Below are 21,883 nucleotides of genomic sequence, written 5' to 3'. Positions count from 1 at the left end.
CAATCTTCATTGAACGAACTATCCACTTACATGTATCGTGGATACACCGTACAGAATATAGTTTTTTATTTGATTTTCGAACATGCATCTCAATGGCTAGCATTGACAACAATATCTTCACATCATTCTTGGAGAAGAATAATTACTCTACCTCTACATTCATACCAAATAAAGATTGTGGCTGTATGACCAGGTCACTTCTAACATTGCTCTCAGATGGTCCACCTCTTGAAAAGCCACACTCAACTACTGTATCAGGCTTTCGCAGCATATTGCCAACACAGTGAACAAAATCATTACGAAGGATTAGAGTTTCCTATGGTATATCCAAATTAGCAGGCTGGCTCGAAGTTTGATGTAGTTCACTTGCCGAATTATCCCTACAATGATTAACAACATTTTCGGTTCCAATGTCATTCCCAAAATCCCTACCGGTGTCATGAGAATCATTTTCCACAACTGCATCAAATGCATCATCACGAACCTGTTTCTGGCCAACATACTGGTGTGTTTTTTGTGAATCCCATGGGTTGATGTCGTCGTTTTCCATAGATACAACAGATGAAAATATTTCAGACTTAACAACATCTATTCCAAACAAAGGTTCATGTTCTGTCTCGATCTCATACGTGTTTCTGTCTTCGTATATCTTCTCAACATTGACAAATATTTAAGGTCCATTATGATCTAGCTTAAGAAGCAAACACTTGATATCGTCATCGTCCAGTAAACATACTGCAGGACCATATGAGTCCAACTAATGTTGAACCCTCATTACAATGTTGAACTTTGAAGAAGTGACTCTTGCAATTTCATAAACTCGATCCCTTAATTCAGCATACCTTAATGCCCTCGACACCACGATGCCCTTCAAACGACCTCTCTCATAGCATTGTTTACTATCATTCCATTTTCCACCATGCCGAATAAATAACTGCATCTCATCCATCCTTTAAAATAATACAAAACATAGACCATTAAAATCAATTCAGTTATGTCATTTCTCCCTCATTTGTCTTGCTCCTGTTCCTCGCTCCCATTTCCTGGTCCCGTCGCTCGATCCCAGTTCCCGTTCTTGTCCCTCCTCCTTCCTCACCCGTTCCTATATTTCATCTTGTTAGTGGTTGTCTATCTCGTTACATTTCCTCGACACTCGCTCGTTTTTATTAATTGGCCACACACATATTTACGTCTTATAAAATGTGATATGTTTTATAAATTGATGAAATAAAGCGTATGAAGTTCTGCATTTACTTACTTGTCGTGTGAAGTAGCTTATATTTGGTGATTCAATATAATGTTTATTCTCTGTTTGTTGGGGATGCTAGCCGTAGCTTGGTCGGACGTATGGATTCTCCACAAAATTTGGATGTAATGCTTATTTGATAAAAAATGATATCAAACGAAACATTTTATGTTCTTCGAATTTCGAACAAAACTTCTTAATCAAGTATCATTAAATTGATTGGATACGATTGTGTGCTTTGTTAGTTTCGTACACCACATTAATTTTCATTGGGAATGGGAATTGGGATCGCAAGCGAGAAAGAGGATCAGGATCGAGAAGAAGTATCAGGAACGATTTTAATTGTCTGACGTGGATCGGGATCGGGGAGCGGGGACATGGAACGGGGAACAAGATCGAGAAGCATGGAGTTGAACCATTGATCGAGATCGGGGATTGATAGGAGAGAACAGGAAATGAGATCGGGAATCGAAGTTGGGATGTAGGGGGTAATCAAGTGCATCTTTTAGGGCCAATTGGGTAATTTCACATGCAGCTGACATAAGCAAAATGTCAAATTTTAGCGAATTCCTTAGCGGGCTATTTTTTAGTTGGCCTCCCCAAAAAAGGGGCCATCCTTACAAAAATCCCTGGGTTTATGATTTATTTATTAAATGGAAATGGATACAAATTACTAAATTTAAATTTTAAAGTGAAAAATGTTATTTATTTTTTTTTGGTGAAAAAGAGACGAAGATGGTATTTTCCTCTTTGCCACTGATCTCCAGCGGGAGTGGATAACGAAGCCATCCGTAGAACTCAAAGCTCCAACAATGGCGACCTCCACCTCCCCATCGTCGCTCTCTTTCTTCACTTCATCGGTCTTCCTTTCTTCCCCCAACCACCAAAATTCCAAGCTCTTCTGCAATTGGAAACCTAACTCCCTTAAACCCCAAACCAAACCCTTATCAATCTCCTCCGAGCTCGCTACTCTTCCAGTCCTCTCCTTCACCGGAGAAAAAGTCGGCGAAACCTACCTCGACCTCAAATCCGCTCCACAAGAAACGGCCCGCGCCGTCGTTCACCGTGCCATTATCACCGATCAACAGAACAAGCGCCGTGGGACGGCCTCGACTCTCACCAGGGCTGAGGTTAGTGGAGGCGGCAGAAAACCCTACCAGCAGAAGAAAACCGGGAAGGCTCGTCGCGGTTCGATGCGTACTCCTCTCCGACCAGGCGGAGGAGTGGTCTTCGGGCCGAAACCTAGAGATTGGTCAATTAAGATCAACAGAAAGGAGAAGAGACTGGCAATATCGACGGCGGTGGCTAGTGCGGCGGTTAATACGATAGTGGTGGAGGATTTTGGGGACAAGTTCGAGAAGCCGAAAACTAAAGAGTTCATTGCTGCGTTGAAGAGATGGGGAATCGATCCAAAGGAGAAATCATTGTTCTTAATGACGGAGGTTTCTGATAATGTGCGACTATCTAGCCGTAATATCGGAACGTTGAAGTTGTTGACGCCGAGGACGCTGAATTTGTTTGATATTTTGGATTCCGATAAGTTGGTTTTGACGCCGGCGGCGGTAGAATATCTGAATGAGAGATATGGAATTAATTACGAAGAAGCAGAAGAAGAAGAGGGTGGAGCAGACGAAGAAGGTTGATTTTTCTGCCTTTCTCCGATTCAATTATTCAATTAGATAAATGATAGACTGCTTTAAGAACTTACATTATCCTTCCATTCTTCAGTTTTGTCTAATTCAACATTCAAATCAAATTACAGTGCCATCTTCTTCTTGAATTCTTGATTTCTTTGATACCCTTTTGTGCTGGGCTGCCTTTGAATTATACTATGGATTCTGGTTTTGGATCTGTTTCTGTTAACATTTTTGCATTGTCATTTTGCAAAATCGATTTTCATTCAGATTTCTTATATTTTTGTTTCATTTCTGTTAGAAATCTTAGAGGAGTAATCGAAATGGAAAGCTAGTTCAGGATGGATATTCGACTTTCTTCACCCTACAACCTATGCTTTTTTAACATTGCTCTTTCTTGCTGCTACTTCCATTTTTTCACATAAAACACACCATAAGAAGTGAAGTCCGGTTTGATAACCACTTAGTCTTTTGTTTTTATTTTTTTTAAATTGAGCGTATAAATGTTATTTCCATTCGTTGGTTTATATGTTTTGTTGTGAAAGTATTTTCAAAATCAAAGCCAATTTTTGATAACTAAAAAGTAAGTCTATAAACATTACTTTATACCAATGCTTTTAAAAACCAAGCCAAATTTTGAAAATTAAATAAAAAAGTAGTTTTTAAAAACTTGTTTTTGTTTTTGAAATTTGGCTCAAAATTCATCTATCATGCTTAACAAAGATGCAAATCATCTTAAGAAATTGAGACGAAATAGACTTGATTTTCAGGAAAAGAAAAAAAATAAGACATGAAATGGTTAGCAAGACAACTTTTTCATTAATCTCTTTTCGTTTCTCTTTCCACTGTTTTCAGGTTTAATGCATCATTATGAGCGATGACTTTTAATGATTTTCGACTTGGTGTAATTCTTTTGGATTAGAATCTGTTTTTGAAACTTGTTGTAGACCCATTTTATGGTCTTGCTTTCTGTATGCCCTTCTACAATAAGCTGGGTTTCTTACCAGAAAAATGAAACACACATACTGAAGTTAATCGAGAGGGAGAAAATAGTTCTTCCATTAACATCTTCTTCATTTCTGAAAACAGGGCCGGAGGCGGGCGAGGATTCGGATGCAGCAGAATGATTCTGCCATGTCCAAATCATGGAAGAAGCTTTCGGGGTATGTTAACTTTCAGGCTTTGAACGCATTTTTTTCTTTTTTGTTCTTGTACACACCAAAAGGTATTTTCTTGTCCCTTTTTCCTCTGATATCCTAAAGTGTTGTTAGCGGATGATATCTTCAAGAATAATCTTTTATTCTTTCGGAACTTGCATTCTGTTATTGCCTTCCCTGTACTTTCTTCCCAAGTTTGGAGCTTCCATTATTATAGCTTCTCTAATGGCAGTTAATAACATGTGGAAATGTTCAGAGAGAAAGAGGACTAGTTTTTAGTAGATCATATCTTATGTAGCAGAATCTGCATATTATCTCAGGCTCTGCTCAAAACTACACTTTTGGAGTAAATTTAGGGTTGATTTCTATAGTTCTTTAACCAACTTGTGGGGGTGCTGTTTTAGACTGGGAAAATCTTCTGATCCCCCCTTGAGTTCAACATGACGGGGCGGGAGGTGGGAATCTGAATTTCTGATCTCATGATTGAGAATATATGTCTAAACAAGCCGTGCTTCAGTTGGCTAAGGTTAAAGCCACGGTATTCCAATATTCTCAAACTTGGATTATCATTGTGAAATAGTCACTCTCCCAAATACCCCACAATAACATAAGATTTTAAGAAAGCTTTCCACCTTTCCATAATTCACAAGGAATTTTCTATGTTTCCATACCTAAAACTTCAAACGGCTAAAATAGTCACAAAATGTGTCTTATCACAATTTTGGAATCAATCATTTCTGAATATAAATTTCATTGTTATGACAAGTCTTATATATATTATTTTTCTCTAATGATTCTCATAAGCTTTTGCTAAAATCCACTACCATAGTCATTATTTAGTGTGTTATCTAATCCATTTAAAATGTACTTCTTGCATATATTTTGTAAATTTCTAAGCCTCAAGGGTAAGTAACTTTGCTTTGTTAGCTTCTCCTTCAACATTATAATGACCTTTTTCTTTTTCAAAAAACTTGTCATATTTCAAGTTATGAGGGAGAATGGAATTTCTCTTTTCGTCATTTGAAATCAATACCATTAAATTTCTCATAATTTTCTCGATGATTTCCACCAAAACGAGGTACAACAATTTGGTATTGTTGATGGCATTTATGTGATATCAATCACTAAATATTTGTGAAACAAAGTAAATAACTTTACCAAACAAGTTCTCACTAAATAAATTCAATAAAAACATCAAATAAACTTGAGACATTATCCATTAAGCTTGAAACATAAAACGCCATGAAAATATTATGTATTATATTAATTATGCATAATAGTAACACATGCACATAGAAACAAAATATTTATCAGAATAGATAAGAAACAGAATATAAAAATATTTCCCTATATATGTTTCTAAGAATTTCAAGAATTCTATATTTATCAAATTATTTTTCTAAAACTGAATGTTTATATATGCTGGTTCATTCTTACTCAATTGAAATCAACATAAGAAACTAAAGTAAAATGTCATGGCCACGAAGAAATCAGATGCATGAAGAAAAAAATTGTACATACAAAGTGGATGTTCTAAAATTGTCGAATAATATCACCAAAAACCAAACAAATACATAACTCTATATATAGAAGAGAATCTAGACCAACGACTTCAAGTTGTCTCCTACAATTTTAATTATCTTTCATGATAGAACAGATTAACTTTCTTATGAAAATAACACCCTGTCCACAAGATCCAACTAACTATATTTTGTAGAAATAAACCGAATGAGAACCAATTTACAAAAAATGGAGAAATGTTTTTATAGGAGAAAAGTATTGGTGAAAAACTCTCTTTTGCAATTTAAAGAAGAGACATTTGTAGACATACGTGGTTATTTGAATAGTCATGTCTCTTCTTCAAGTTGGTTAATTATGAAAAGACGTGTTCATTTATGAAACAATACAACTCTATACGAATGGTCACTACCATATATTCCAACAAAATTATGTAATACTCGGATTGGATCGGTCGGTCTGTGATTGATCTGGTTACATGTTCGATGTCTATTTGACAATGGCAGAGCTAGTAATGGTATGAAAAGGTACAAAAGAAGCTCATTTCTTTTAGCGATCATATAAGCATAATTAGGTTGTTGGTTTGCCATTTTTTTTTACTAAATGAATACTCTATTCGGAAGAAGTTTTGAAAAATGATTATATTTTGATTCTTTTTTTTGAGATCGCCAACGGTTGATCTAAAATTAGAAGAAACTAGAGAGATAGAGGAAGTAAAATTTAAGAAAAATTAAAAGTAGATATTAGGTAGAATAAATTAAAGAAATAATGACCCAAATCAATTGTCATTTGTGCTCTGTGATAGAGAATTTGAATTTCTCTTATAATTTTTGTATTTATATTTTTCAAATTATTGTAAATTTGAATAATGTTGCCGGTGAGATTTTCTCATTTTGATTCGAATCTTAATATAAATTCAGCTTTCACATATATTGAATATATTTTAATTGGTTAAAAATTGGATTAAACGTGATAGTGATTTCTTGAACTCTACTTAGACAATCTTGACATACAATTACAATAACCAAAGTGTTTTTTTTTTTTTCCATATGTGACTAATTATCTACAAGCATTGTAAAATACCCAAACCATAATGCTTAAAAGAGAGCTTATAATTAATTCACCATTGGTTTTGGGAAAAGGTCAATGGTACATTAATTGGAAAATGTATTAGAAAACTCTTTTCTTAAAATGAGGAAATATAAAATAGAGAAATATGTTTCATGGTGAGAGCTATTGTGTAAGAAAAGTTGAGAGGCTCTGCTATGTGTAATATCCAAATAAAGAAAATAACATTTACAATACAAGATATTATAGGCATTGAAAATTTGGCAAGAAATTGTGCATCATTCTATTGATTGAGGTATTAATTATTGATTTGTTGGACTGCAATTAGATATGGATAAAAATTTAGCAATTTTATTTCATTGCTATTTTGTAGCATGATATTCAATATATATTTGATTAGTACATATATGAATATTTCATGACTAGCAGATTGTATTACCTCAAATGAGATGTTGTTGTGATCAAATCTAAATAATTTTACATATGCTATTTTTGACAAAGTTTATGCATGATTCATGTTAAAAAGTGTTAGTCTTTTCCTAAATCTATCAAGGCCCAAAAGAGAGGAGATGTTGATCTGAAATTGAGAAATCAACTTGTGTTACAGTTGGGATGTGTGCCCTAAAACTTTGTAGTTATGTGTTAGTTAAATCAATGATTGATTCATTAAACTAAGATCCAAGGTTATCTTCTCTAACTTAAATAACATATATGTAGATCATGTTTAAGTAATAACCTAAACGGTCTATAGTAGATAGATAAGACTTGGTATGTTATCCTAGTGACACAACGAATATGACCCACTTCGTAGTTATTACAATTGTTGTAAAGTGCTACAAATGATTTGAACTTTATCATTCATGTAAAGACATGTGAGCGAAGGTATTCTATACAAAGAGTTTGTATAAGACCCGACCACGAAACGAATAGTCTCTATAACACCATTGATAGAAGAGACTTACATTTCACTAGGATGGCCATAGGTGACTTGACTTGAAACTTGAATGATTTGTGAACTCCTGTCTATGAAAACGGTCCTTTTGATTTGCATAGGTGAGAGTAACCAGTATCGCCGACTTAATATGCCTTCCATTTTGAGGATTCGTCTGATTGGGAAGCTAGAAATGCAGCTTCACAAGAAGAAATTCACTCCCTCCCCACCGTTAGGAAAAGTAGAGAAATTACTCATTTAAGGGCTAATTTCGGGGCTTGAACAATGTGACACCACACTTCTCCTGGCTTAAGAAGGGTTTGGTCATAATTAGACTATGACTTATTGTTCATTAGAGGGATCAGTTGTACTTAAGAAGTTAGATGTAACTATATGGACAAAACAGTAATTTTGGCCAAACTGTACTTACTAGTAATTTGTGAAGGTCAATACACTATTGATTGGTTATATCCAATGGACACAGAAATATATCTGTAGTGCGAAGAGTTCAACTGTCGATCTTTAGTAAATTGACCGACAGTTAATGAAAGTTGAATAATTTAATTAATCAAATACTATTGGAGCTTCAATCTATAGGTCCATAAGATCCCATCGTTAGCTTAATTGGGATTAATGAGAATCGAATTAATTCTGGATTAATTTGAATTATTCAAATTAATTAAATAGAATTAATTATATAAAATATAATTAATATAATGTATGTGATACATTATAATATAAAGTTTTATTTGAGAGAAAATAAATATTTGAATATGATTCAAATATTAATTATACGAATGTGATTCATATAAAAACGATATGTTAAAATTAATATGAATATGATTCATATTAATTCTACAGGTTGTTTGAGAGATTAATAAATTATAGGTTATATTATATGCGATATAATAAACTATAGATGATGTGTTATTATGGGATATAACACATAGTATATTTTAATTATAATAAAATTGATTATATATATATATATTAATGAAGTAGTTAGTTTTACTTAATTTGAAATTTTGAATATCAAAATTAAATTAAAATTAATGAGAGAGAGTCTCTCTTCTTTTATCTCTCAAATTAATAATGTGAAATTATTTTTACGTTTTATAAAGATACATAGAAGTTATTATGTGATAAACTGAAGAGAAACCAATGAAGGTTCCTGCGCGGAAGCGAGGATCGTTTCCAATTTTTATTTTTCACATAATTCATAAATTACATATCATAATAGAAATTCTGCATTATCAATCTAAACAATACAACATGCAATTTTTATCAAGGATTAGAAAAAGGGAAGAAGAATTGCACTTACTTTTCTTCGCGAAAACCTTCGATCTAAAAAATATAGAATCCCAGTTGGACACCACTACTTGAGAACCCTCTGTATTCTCTTGCGAATGAGAATGTGCAGAAGTGGTGGCTGAGGGAAAAGAGGAATGAGAAGGTTTTTTTCCAGAGAGAAAAATTATCTGTGAAACTTGCAGAGAGAATGAGATCCACAAAAAGTGGAAGAAGACTTATTTTCCAACTTCTCACATTCCACGTATTTGGGTGAGGGAATTAGGGGGAGGGCGTCCCATTAATTAAATAAAATTTTAATTTAATTTAATTTATTAATATCAATATATATATATATATATATTAACAAATAACCTATAGTTTTGAATTGTATCAAATACAATATAATTTATAGTTTTATTTTCTCTCAAAATTCAGTTACATGAATCTCATCCATATAATTAGTATTCGAATCATGTTCAAATATTTAATTTCTCTCAACTATTTATGGTATTTAACGTAAATCATATTTATTTTAAATTTAATTATATAAATCTCATTCATATAATTAGTATTTGAATCATATTCAAATTCCTCTCAAAATATTTTATATTATAATGTATCCAATACAATATATTAATTGTATCACACATAATTAATTTAAATTATTTATTATATATAATTAATTTTCCTCAATTAATTCGAACAATTCAAATTAACAAAAAATTAATTCTCAATTAAACCCTGTTGAGCTACAGAGGGGACTTTATATACTTGTAGATTGAAGCTCCAATGGTACTTAGATAATTAGTTAATCTCTTTAATTAAATCAACCAACATCCATTACGGTCATCCCACTAAAGACTGACAGTTGCACTATTCACACATCTATGTCCATTGGATATAACCAGTCAACAGTGAGATGACCCTTCACAAATTCCTCGTAAGTAAATCTTGGCCAAATTACTATTTTGCCCCTATAATTACATCTAACTCCTTAAGTATCACTGATTCTTCTAATAATGAACAATAAGTCATAGTCCAACTATGACCAAGTCCCTCTCAGGCCAAGAGAGGGTGTGCCAACATTGTTCAAGCCTCCAAATTAACCCTTAAAGGAGCAATTTATCTACTTACCCTGATATCAGGAAAGTAGTGAATTCCGTCTTGTGTAGTTGTATTCCCAGTTCCCCATCAAACGAATCCCCATGGTAGGCCTATTGAGTTGGCAATCTGCCCACTCTCACCTATACAAATCAAAGGATCGCCTTCATAGACAGGAGTTCACAACTCACTCAAGATTTAGGTCATGTCACCTATAGTCATCTTGGTGAAATGTAAGTCTTTATTATTAAGGATGTTATATAATAATCATTTCGTGGTCCGGTCTTATACAAACTCTTTGTATAGGATACCCCCGCTCACATGTCTCCGCATGAATGATCAAGATTAGATCATTTGTAGCACATCTACAAAGCGGGTCGTATCTATAGTGTCACCAAGATAAGGTACCAATCTTATCCATCTACTACATACCATTTAGGTTATTATTTAAACAAAATCTACCTGTATATCTCTACATACTTGTTTAAATTACATAAAATAACCTAGGATTTTAGTTTATTGGATTGAGTATATGCTCATAAAATAATAATTGTTTTATTAATATCAATTTATTTATACGATGTTTACAAACTACGAGAATACAAGATATTTAGGACACCAATCCCAACATAAACTTCATCTTTCTCCATTAAATTTCTCGGTGAACAATTAGAAAATAAATTGCTCTCAAAATCAAAAGCTCTCCCTTTTTTTTAAAAAAAAAAAAATAATCTCCTGAAGTCCACACCTCTCAGCGATTCTCTATCTTGAGAATAATGAGGAAGAACCCATGGCAATGTTCGGGGTTTTGAAGTTTCTATTTTTTCATTTTTTGGGCATTCGTGAGTTTAAAGGAAGAGTTCAAGTCGTTCGTGTTCGTGCAATGACTTGAAGGGGAATTGTGAAGAACTTGGTATTCAATGGTAAGTGATACTTTTATCTTTTCTTCCTTTCAATATTTTGTACAAAGCATGTTGTATGTTTATATCATAGTTTTTGTCCTCAGATTGTTCTGTAAAATTAAAATTGGGACACGATTTTTCTGCTGTGAGTAGTCACATACTCCTTTCAACTACAATGTGTGATCTACAGATGGCCACGTATTTGAGAAGCTGCAACACGTTAAAGTAAAGACCTTTATCTCAAATCATTCTGTTTCAGTATGATCAACATTCATTTTGAATAAAAGTTCCTCTCTCACTTATCTATCTTTAATGATGAATTTTGCAGCAACAAGAAAAAAGAAAAAGAAGCAAAATTTAAGAGATGTTGATAAAGAAAGAAGCAAGCAGAACGAGAAAGAAGAAGAAATACACCAAGGTTTAACGTGGTTTGGTTAACAAAGCATACATCCACGAGAGGAGCTACTATTGATGAGTTCTTGGAGGAATTTACAAGGAAAAAATAGAGTCGAGATAAGATCTCTCTCAAATTTCACTTTACTTAATTTTCTCTCTTTTAGATCCTTTATATATAGGATGTTTTACACGTTGGTTAGAGGAGTAAAGAGAAAGTAATTATTGGTTTCATAGTGAGTTAGTTACTGCCTTTCCAAGTCTTCACCTTGAAAACAACATTACTGTTGATTAATAATTAGCTTTTCTTCTCTAATCACCCTTCTTCTAACCTTTTTCAGGTAGCTCAAATCCGATGAGGTCAATGCACTTTTGAAGTTTAAGCTAAGTGACAGTCTTTATCAACATATCTGAGGCATTGTCTGAGGTATGAACTTTGGGAACTTCGATCTTTTCATCTTCTATTTGTTCTCTGATGAAGTGCTATTTCACATCTATATGCTTTGTACGATTATTAAGGGTATTCAAAAAGCCTGATGACCCGAAAAAACCGATCAACCCAACCCAACCCATGCAGTTTGGGTTGGGTTTTCAACTTATTTGGATTGGATTGGGTTCAAATAAATAAAAATGTTATGGGTTGGGTTGGTCCATAGGTTCACCTAATATAACCCAAACCATTCCGAACAAATCCGTATTTATTATTAACTTTATAAAATATATTTTTTATTACTTATAACACAATTATTTATACATATATTGATTTTAATTTTATTTGATTCTAATATTTTTTGAATAATTTATTCTTCAACAACTCTTAAAAGTAGTTCTTCATTTTAGAAAGAAATTTTTCACTATATAAATTGAAATTGAGTTGTTAATCTTAATTAAATATATGAAAATAATTAAATTAGATTTTTACATATTTACATTTTGCTTTTTTTTTAGAAAAAAATTTTAAATAAATGACCCGATTAACTCAAACCAACCCAACCCAACCATTTTCATGGTTGGGTTGGGTTGGGTTCATTTTTTAACAAGGGTTATTTGGGTTGAAAAAATTTACAACCCGAACAATTGGGTTGGGTTGGTCTAAAAAGTCTTTGAACCCAACCTAACCTAACCCATGAACACCCCTAACGATTATTATATTAGAGATTTTTATATAGATATATGGTACTCTAGTTATCACAATAAATCTTTGTCGTTGTTTGTGTGATACCAAAGTCTTGTAATAAACCTCTTAGCCATAGGTCTTCTTTCACAATCGCAGATAAAGCAATGAACTCTGCTTCAGTGGTAGAAAGAGCTATCACTGACTACAGGGAAGCTTTCCAACTTAGTACACAACTTCTAAATAGGAAAATATATCATGATAGGGACTTTCTCTTATTGAAATTCCCTGCATAATTTAAGTCAACAAATCAAATAATTCAGGGTCCAAGTTGATGATTTGTTGGTATAGAAGCCTAGCTTCTTTTGTGCCCTTTAAGTGCCTCAAGATCCACTTGGTAGCCTCCCAATGCCTTTTGCCAGGATTGGCCATGTATCTACTAACCAAGCTGGTTGCATAAGTTATGTCTGATCTTGTAGATATCATAAAATACGTGAGACTTCTCACTGCTTGGGAGTAGGGTACTTTAGACAGTTTTTTTGTGTTCAATGTCTTTTTTTTTTTTTTTTGTGAATTCTCTACTGATAGTTTGAAGTGCTGAGCAATGGGTATGCTGACTGTTTTTGTTTCTTTCATATGAAACTTCTGAATTAGTTTCTCACAATACTTGGCTTGACTGATGTATAATCTATGATCTTTTCTGTATCTTTCTATGTCAAGTTTTATTTATTTAATTATTATTATTATTATTATTTTGCATAGCCCATGTCTTTCATTTCAAACTCTAATTTTAATAGGTCTTTTACTTGTTTCAACTTCTCCTTAGAGCTTCTTGATAGAAGTATGTCATCCAGATATAATAAGAGATAGACACGATTAGTTAATGACTTAGGATTGATGTAAACACAACTTTCATAGAAGCTCTTTAACAAACTAATCTTCAACATAAACACATCAAACCTTCTATTCTAGCACCTTGGGGATTGCTTTAGTCCATACATTGATTTTTTAAGTAGGCAATAGTTGTCTTCTTTCCCTTTGGTTTGGTTACCTTTAGGTTGACACATATATATGGTTTCTTCTAAGTAGCTATGGAGGAAAGCCATTTTAACATCAAGTCGGTCTAGCTTTAGGTTTTGTTGTGCTACTAGGGATAAAAGCAATCTGATTGAGGTTTGTTTTACGACTGGTGAGAAAATTTCATTGTAATCCACCTGCTGTCTCTAAGTGAATCCCCTAGCTACCAACCTAGCTCTGAATCTAGATTCTTGTACATTAAGGATTTTTTTTTTTTTTTTTGAAATTGTACGCCCATTTAGATGTAATTGGTTCACATCCCTCAGGTAGAGGAACGAAGTCCCAAGTTTCACTTTTTATTATGGAATCAATCTCTTCATTCATAACTTCTATTCATCTTCTTGAATTAACACAATATATTGTTTCTTCAAATGTGGATGGTTCTAGGTCACTCACTTCATCTGATGCAATCAATGCTAGATTGATATAATCAGCTTCATACCTTGTAGGTGATACTATAGTTCTCCTTTATCTATCTCTAGCCAAGGAATGGTTTCTAAGCTCCAGTCCCTCTTGCTCAATGATTGTGGCTGTCTCTGCTTCTTCTTCTTCTTCATGCTAAGACATTGTATCATTGATATTTAGAGAATTTGAGCTTTAGGGAGCTGAATTAGGATTAAATGAGTGACTCCACCTCAATTTTATCAGTAAACTCTTGAGGTGATTGTTCTGGAACATTACTCTTTTGCATAAACATTTCATTTTCCTTGAAAATAACATCTTTGCAGATCATACACTTCCTTGCTATAGGATGCCATAGCCTGTAGTATTTTACACCTTCAATGAACCCCATAAACATGCTTTTGATAGTTTGGGCATTCAGTTTACCTTTATTCTGATGAAAAAAACCAATACACCAAAAAAACCTTTAGGTTTCTTAGGTGATAGGGATGCTTGGTACACTTCTCTTCAGAAGTAAGTGGGTCAAGAGATGCATTATGGCATCTATTGAGTGTATACGCTGTATAGGAGGTTGCTGTTGGGGTTGAAGCCCTAAATCTCGTAGTGTCCTGTAGTTTGTAAACACATGTATGAACAAACATTTGGTGATTTATAATATGAGATATTTTATTCACTTTTATATATGAAATATGAGATATTTTAGTTGCATTAACCACAAAACCAATAAACTAAGATCCTTGGTTATCGTTGTAACTTGAGCATGTATGTGGAGACATATAAGTGGATCGTGCTTTAAGTGATAACTTAAATGGTCTGTAATATATGGATAAAGGAGGGAAACGTTATCCTAGTGACGCTACGAGTGTAACCCACTTTGTAGATGTTACAAGTGTTGTAAAGTGCTACAAATGATCTGATCATGACCATTCATTTATTAGACATGCAAGCGAGGATGCTCTACATAAAGGAATTTGTATAAGATCGGACCACGAAATGTTTAGTCTCGTTATATAACACCGTTCATGATAGAGACTTTCATTTCACTAGGTTACCATAAGTAACATGACCTTAATCCTGAGTGAGTTATGAACTCCTACCTATGAGGGTTGTTCTTTGATTTGTATGGGTGCGAGTAGACAGACCACCGACTCAAACCTACCATTTTGGAGATTCGTCTGATTGGGGAGCTGGGAACTTAGCTACACAAGACGGAATTCACTCCTTCCCTGAAGTAGGGGTAAGTAGATAAATTGCTCCCTTAAGGGCTGATTCTGGGGCTTCAACAATGTGACGCCACACCATCTCATGGCTTGAGAAGTGTTTACTCATAGTGGCACTATGATGTATTGTTCATTAGAGGAATCAGTGGTACTTAAGGAGTTAGATGTAATTATAGGGGCAAAATAGTAAATTGGCCCAGCTGTACTTACGAGCGATTTATGAAAGGTCATCATATTGTTGATTGGTTATATCTAATAGACACAAAAATATATCTATAGTGCGAAGAGTGCAGCTATCGGTCTTTAGTGGAGTGCTCGACAGTTAACGGATGGTGAATATCGTGATTAAAGAGTTTAGTCAGTTATTCACGTATCGTTGGAGCTTCAAGCTATAGGTTCATAAGGTCCCCTTGGTAGCTTAATGGATTTAAGTTGAGAATTAGTTTTTGGGTTAGTTTAGAGTGTTCATAACAAGAGGGAATTTGATTATATATGATATAATTAAAATGATTCAATTATATATAATATAATTGATTTGATGTATTAGATATACTAATTGGAGAAATTAATATAAATATGATTTATATTATATATCAAAAAGTAGAAAAAGAACTATGGTTTATATATTATATATGATGTGATATTAAAACTATAGGTTATAAATATAATATGATAAATTAGTTATTATATTTATTTATAACAAAACAATTATGAGATAATTGTTGTTGGTTATTTTTTGCTCAATAAACCGATTTAGTGGGAGGTTTTATTCAGTTTTGATAACTGAGGGATAAAAATGAAAATTGTTTTCATTTTTCATAATCCAACGCAATCCAATCGTGTAAAGAAAGAAAGGCTATACAATAGCTTTGAGAGAGTGAACGATCAAGCATCGAGTGTGCTAGACAATAGTTCCTCGTTACTCAACAATCGGGTATCCCATTCTAGACTATAGGCTTCTCGATTTTCCCACTTACTCGATCGTTTACATGATCGTTCAGTTCCTCCTTCCCTTAACCAAATCTAGACAGAGCCCACACCTCCTGGATTATCACACCGAGAATACCAAGTAGCCACTTGGTAGTGTCGAGTTTGTTGTTTGAGAGACGAGGATCGAGTTTTACTCAATTGTGTTGAAGGATCTACTAGTTTGAGTTTGCTGGTCTTGTACGTTGTGTTCGTGCACTTGATCGAGTTTGCTTAAACGCTGTGCTGATTGTTCGGGAGAATACTTGAAGAAGAGTGCTTCAAAGGTATGTCTTACTTGATCCTTCTGTATTTAATTTTAAAACACGTTGTAATTTACTTGTGGATGCATAACTATTATTGTTTGACTGTAAATGTTCTTGTTCTTTTATAATGGGATTTGGATCGATCTGCTTCCGCTTAATGGTTCTCTTGTTCAAGTGATCCTTCAGTTGCATCAGCTCAAATTTCTCTGATGGGATGGAATTTGATCAGAGACTTCTCACCATTTCAAGTATAGTTCTAGTCAGCCTCTCTGCCACACCATTTTGTTGAGGTGTATACCTGATTGTTCTGTGTCTAAGAATCTCATGTTGTTTGCAAAAAATGTTGAACTCTTCTGCACAAAACTTTAGCCCATTATCTGTTCTAAGGCATTTAACTTGACAATTTGTTTGTTTTTCTACAATAATTTTTCATTCTTTAAATTTCTCAAAGATTAGATCTTTAATTTTAAGAAAATATATCCAACTCTTCCTAGAAAAAACAGCAACGAAGGATAGGAAGTACCTAGAACCCCTTAATGATGGAATTGGTGAGGGAACTCATAGGTCTAAGTGTACATAGCTAAGGATTGCTTTGTTTGTGTGCTAAGATTTAACAAAGCTCTTTCTTGTAGCCTTCCCAATTACACAGTGCTCACAGAAGGATAGGTCTTGATGAACCCCTTTACGTAAGATTTCTTGATTAGCTAGAGTTTAAAGACCTTTAACACTAATGTGTGCAAGTCTTTTGTATCATAAGTCTTCATCAATTGGCTCCTTGTGAGTTACAACCAAAGCTTATTGTACTTTCTGAACACCTTGGACCACATACACATCATTTATCTTTACTCCCTTGAATACTAATTCGAAATATTTCCAAACTTCACAGTAACATTCTTTTTCTTTGTATCACAACCTATTATGTCAAGCATGCTTAAAGATATCAAGTTTCTTTTAAGTTTGGGCACATGCCTAACATTCCTTAGAAGTTTAACATATATGTCTTCTATTTTAAGAGGAATTGGACCAATGCCAATTAATGGACATGAGTTATTAATAGTTATATAGATAGAACCTCCATCCATTTCCTTATAGGAGTTAAACCAATTCTTGTTGGGTGACATGTGAAAGGAACACCATGAATCTAACACCCAATCAAATGCTGGATTTTCAAGTTATGCCCTTTGATTTGAAGTGACTAAGGCATCTAAGTAGAAGAAGGAGTCTTTCATACTGAAACTTCACCTGAATGTGTTGATTGAGCTTTCTTATTCTTATTCTTTTGCTCATTTTTCCACTTTAGTGTTCTGTAGTTCTTGATTAGATGTCCTACTTTCTTATAATATTTGCACTTGTTGGACTTATCCTTATTCTCAGATCTTGATGACTGTTTTCCTTTTTCCTTGTTGTGATGATTGTTATTGCCTTTCACAAACAGACCTTCAACATTGGTTTTTCCTTTTTATTAGACGACAGTTATATTTCTTTAGTTCTAAGAGCAAAACTGATAATATTAGTGTAACGGAATCTCTCCCATATTTTAAAGTTATTTTAACATCTTTACATACCTCATGAGGAGAATTAAGAAGTACAATTGCTTCATTATCTGTCCCTATTATGTCACCTTGTGTTTTAAATTATGCTATAATCCTTTTAAAATCATCATGATTTTTAGTCAAGGTTTTGGATGAACTCATCTTGAATAAAAAAAATCTTTCCCTAAAAAACATTTTATTATGAAGATCCTTTGATTCATAGAGCCTATTTAATTTTGACCATATTTTAAAAGTTGTATCTTGATCAATTACCTATCAAAGCACATTGTCTGATAGGTTTAGAACAAGAGTTCCATGTGCAATTAGACCCATACTCTTTCTATCATCTGTTGCTATAGTAGTAAGCAACTTAGAAAGATCTTTTAAAGCCCTATGAGCTTTCTGTTTACCTAAAACAACCTTGATTTTTTTCCTTCCAAAGACTGAAATCTCTTTTCCCATTATACTTTTCAATACCATACCTTGCAACTGCCATTGTCTTGCTTTTGAGCTCCAAGATTCACTTTCTTTTATGTTCTTGAAATTCTTGATTTATTCTTGGAGGCTCCAATACCATTTTTTTGAGCTTTTCCTAAATCCATTGAGGCCTAAAAGAGAAGAAACGTTGATAAAAAAAAAAAAGAGAGATATCAACTTGTGCTACAATGTATGATCTACAAAAAGCCACGTAAAGGTAAAGATAAGGCACATGTAAAGGTAAAAACCTTTCTCTCAATCAATTTGTTTTAGTTTGATCAATATTCATTTTGAATAAAAGTTTCCCTCTCATTTATCTTTCTTCAATGGTGAATTTTATAGCAAGAAGAAAGAAGAAAAAGGAGCAAAATCTGGGAGATAGAGATGAAGAAATAAGCATGTAGAATGAGAAGAAGAAGAAACACATGAAGGTTTAACATGGTTCAGCCAACAAAGTTTATGCGCACGAGAGGAGCTGTTATTGATGAGTTCTAGGAGGAATTTATAGGGTAAAAATAGAGCATATAAGATCTTTCTCAAATTTCACTCTTCTTAATTTTCTCTTTTAGATCATGTTTTACATGTTGGTTACAACAGTAAGGATAAAGTAAATATTGGTTTCACAGTGAGTTAGTTACTACCTTTACAAAAGGAATATTATGTTTGGCCATTAATTTTCTTGAAGTTGAAAAATATTATTATTATTTTTAAATTGAGTTTGGCCCTATAACATTATTACGACTATCACATAGCTTGTTTGTAGTATGAAAATATATAAATTCTATCATTTTTATGTGGAAGCTTGTAAAATTGATGATAATTTGAGATTTGTCTAAGCTATAAAATATGTGGATATTTCATAAGAAATTTTCATGGGTATATAAGTTAGAATAATTATTTCAATTGGTATGAGGTAGAATAATTATTTCAATTGGTATGAGGCTTTTTGGGGTCAAACCCAAAAGCAAAGCCATGAGGGCTTATGTCCATACTATTGTGAAGATATTTGAAGAGTTGTTATCCCTAATAAGTGGTATCATAGTCCTTCTCTAGCTTAGCCATGTTGATATAAATCCTCAGGTGTCGAAGATGTAGTGGAGCCTCGAAAGTAGTCATGGTGTAATCCATAGTTGAACTCTGTCGGATAGAAGGAATGCTCTGGTGAAAAGGAATTTGCCTAGATAAGAGTTAGATGGATGAATGGCTACTTGATGGGAGGTTCAGTTGGTTCTTTATTCAAATGGAGGATCGTTGGGAATGCAACTAAAGTCGTACATTGGTTAGATAAGGAGATGATTAGAGTACATAGGTGTACATATATATATAATTTCATTTTATTGAAAGTATAAAGTTTTTGTTTCATCGAGCCTATCTAGGATCTTGAAAAGAGAAAATGAAAATTGAACTTTATGGATTTAGTAAAACCAGTTAGATTTAACTGGATATTCAAATATTTTGATGCATATTCTCATAATGACTAAAATATTTTAAATTACTCAAATTTATTTGAACTGATTATATGATTATATGTTTGTATGTTGATGGTATACTGATCTTTGGTACAAACATAGATGTAAATAACGATACTAAGTTATTTATGTCCTCACAATTTGAAATAAAAGAATTAGATGAGACTAATGTGATACTTGATGTTACTAAAAATAGTTTTTCTTGATGTTAATCACAAACCAAAAACTGTTATAGAGATTTTATAGTTTTGATGATGCTCCTATAAGAACAACTTATGATATTATTAAAAATAAGGAATATAGTGTTTCTCGATATGAACATGCAAGGATTATAGGAAGTGTGATGCTTTCATGAACTATAGTAGACCTATTGCATATGTTATGAGAAGATTGAGTAGATATTCACATAATATTGATAAAGATCTAAGATCCTTTTTGTCGTTTATTAAATTATCTAAATGGAACAATAGATTATTGTTTGCATTTTAATATTTCCTGCCATATTAGAAGGGTAGTATATGCAGTCTGGCTACATAGAATGACGAAGTAAGCTTTACTAGTGGATATGTGTTCTTATTGAAGAAAATTTTAAGCTTTACTAGTGGATATGTGTTCTTATTGAAGAAAATTTATCGAAAAGATCCTTTGAGCAGAAACAAAGATCGTCCCAAATTCCATTTTTATTGAGTATAAAGTTTTACAGTAAAATAACAACAAGATATGCATTTACTTAAAATTACAGCATGCTTTAAAACAATTACATAGAGTTTCAGAAACTCTTACCTTTGAAGAACCCTTTCTTCAACAACTCTCTTGTACAAGCCACAAATAGAACTCCTTCCACACAGATCTCCTTTTTCACATGGTCACCACCACTTGAGAACCCTATGTATTCTCTTTGGATAAAGGATTCAAGTAAGAGTTGTGGGCTTTGCTTGAATCCTTAGAAGAGTGAAGGATATGGAGAGAATGAGAGGGATGAGAATAACTTTTCTTCTCTGTGAGTTTTTCCTTAAAGAGAATACTTCTTCTTTGAGAGAATTAAGGAAAGTGATGATTAATTTAACTTCTTGAATCCCACGTAAATTAACTTGAGAGAATGGGGAAGGGAGTTATAATTTCTTACATTAGTTTCAATTAAATTAATAAGATAGAATATATATAGGTAAAAAGAAAGATAAAATCTCAAATTTCGAATTTTTGCGTGAAATCCCTGCTATTTTTTATAACTACTTTATTATATATATATATATACACTATATGTTATATCTGTTGGGAATGGTATCCTAAATCTCTTGGTAGTCTCGTAGTTTGTAAATTTTGTAAACATATTGTTATTAATGGTCTGTAGTATATGGATAAGAAGGGCTATCTTATCCTAGTGACACCACGGATACGACCCGCTTTGTAGATGTTACAAGTGCTGTAAAGTGCTACAAATGGTCTAATTCTGATCATTCATGTGGAGACATGTGAGCGGGTGTGTCCTATACAAAGCATTTGTATAAGACCAGACCACGAAATGATTCGTCTCTTTATATAATGCTGTTGATAATTGAGACTTAACATTTCATTAAGATGATTATAGTTGACATGACCTTAATCTTGAGTGAGTTGGAATCTCCTGCCTATGAGGGCGGTCCTTTGATTTATATGGGTGAGAGTGGTCAAATTGCCAACTCAACAAGCCTACCATTTTGGGGATTCGTCTGATTGGGGAGCTGGGAACTCAGCTACACAAGACGGAATTCACTCATTCTCTGAAGCAGGAGTAAATAGATAAATTTCTTTCTTAAGGGTTGATTTCGGGTCTTGAACATAGTAACCATACCCTCTCTTGGGAAAATAGGACTCAGTCATAGTGAGACTATGACTTATTATTCATTAGAGAAATCAGTGGTGCTTCAGGAGTTAGATGTAACTACAGAGGCAAAACGGTAAATTGGCCCAACTGTACTTACAAGCGATTTGCGAAGGATCAACGCACTATTGATTGGTTATATGAACACAGAAATATATCTGCAGTGCGAAGAGTGACGTCGTCCGTCTTTAATGGATTGACCAACAGTTAATAGATGATGGATATCGTGATTACAGAGTTTAGTTAGTTATTCACGTAC

At 33.3% G+C, this 21,883-nt stretch overlaps 1 protein-coding gene and 1 long non-coding RNA gene across 2 annotated transcripts; both read left to right on the top strand.

Moving 5' to 3' along the window:
- The first annotated feature begins 1,923 nt into the window (after positions 1-1,923).
- RPL4 (ribosomal protein L4) lies at positions 1,924-4,191 on the top strand. Its single transcript, XM_039046888.2, has 2 exons — positions 1,924-2,884; positions 3,970-4,191. The coding sequence occupies exons 1-2, from the start codon at positions 2,059-2,061 to the stop codon at positions 4,005-4,007; spliced, it is 864 nt and encodes a 287-aa protein (XP_038902816.1). The 5' UTR covers positions 1,924-2,058; the 3' UTR covers positions 4,008-4,191.
- A 6,328-nt stretch (positions 4,192-10,519) lies between these two features.
- On the top strand, positions 10,520-19,011 carry LOC120089387 (uncharacterized). The gene is made up of 3 exons (XR_005485162.2): positions 10,520-10,868; positions 10,952-11,072; positions 11,176-19,011. It is a non-coding gene; the product is annotated as an uncharacterized LOC120089387 (long non-coding RNA).
- The last annotated feature ends 2,872 nt before the right edge of the window (positions 19,012-21,883 follow it).

The sequence above is a fragment of the Benincasa hispida genome, chromosome 10 (genome assembly GCF_027475165.1).
Source record: "Benincasa hispida cultivar pf3 chromosome 10, pf3_genome.v1.1, whole genome shotgun sequence".
Lineage (NCBI taxonomy): Eukaryota > Viridiplantae > Streptophyta > Magnoliopsida > Cucurbitales > Cucurbitaceae > Benincasa > Benincasa hispida.
Note: the sequence above shows the minus strand (reverse complement) of the source record. Positions and strands in the feature narration are given on the sequence as shown.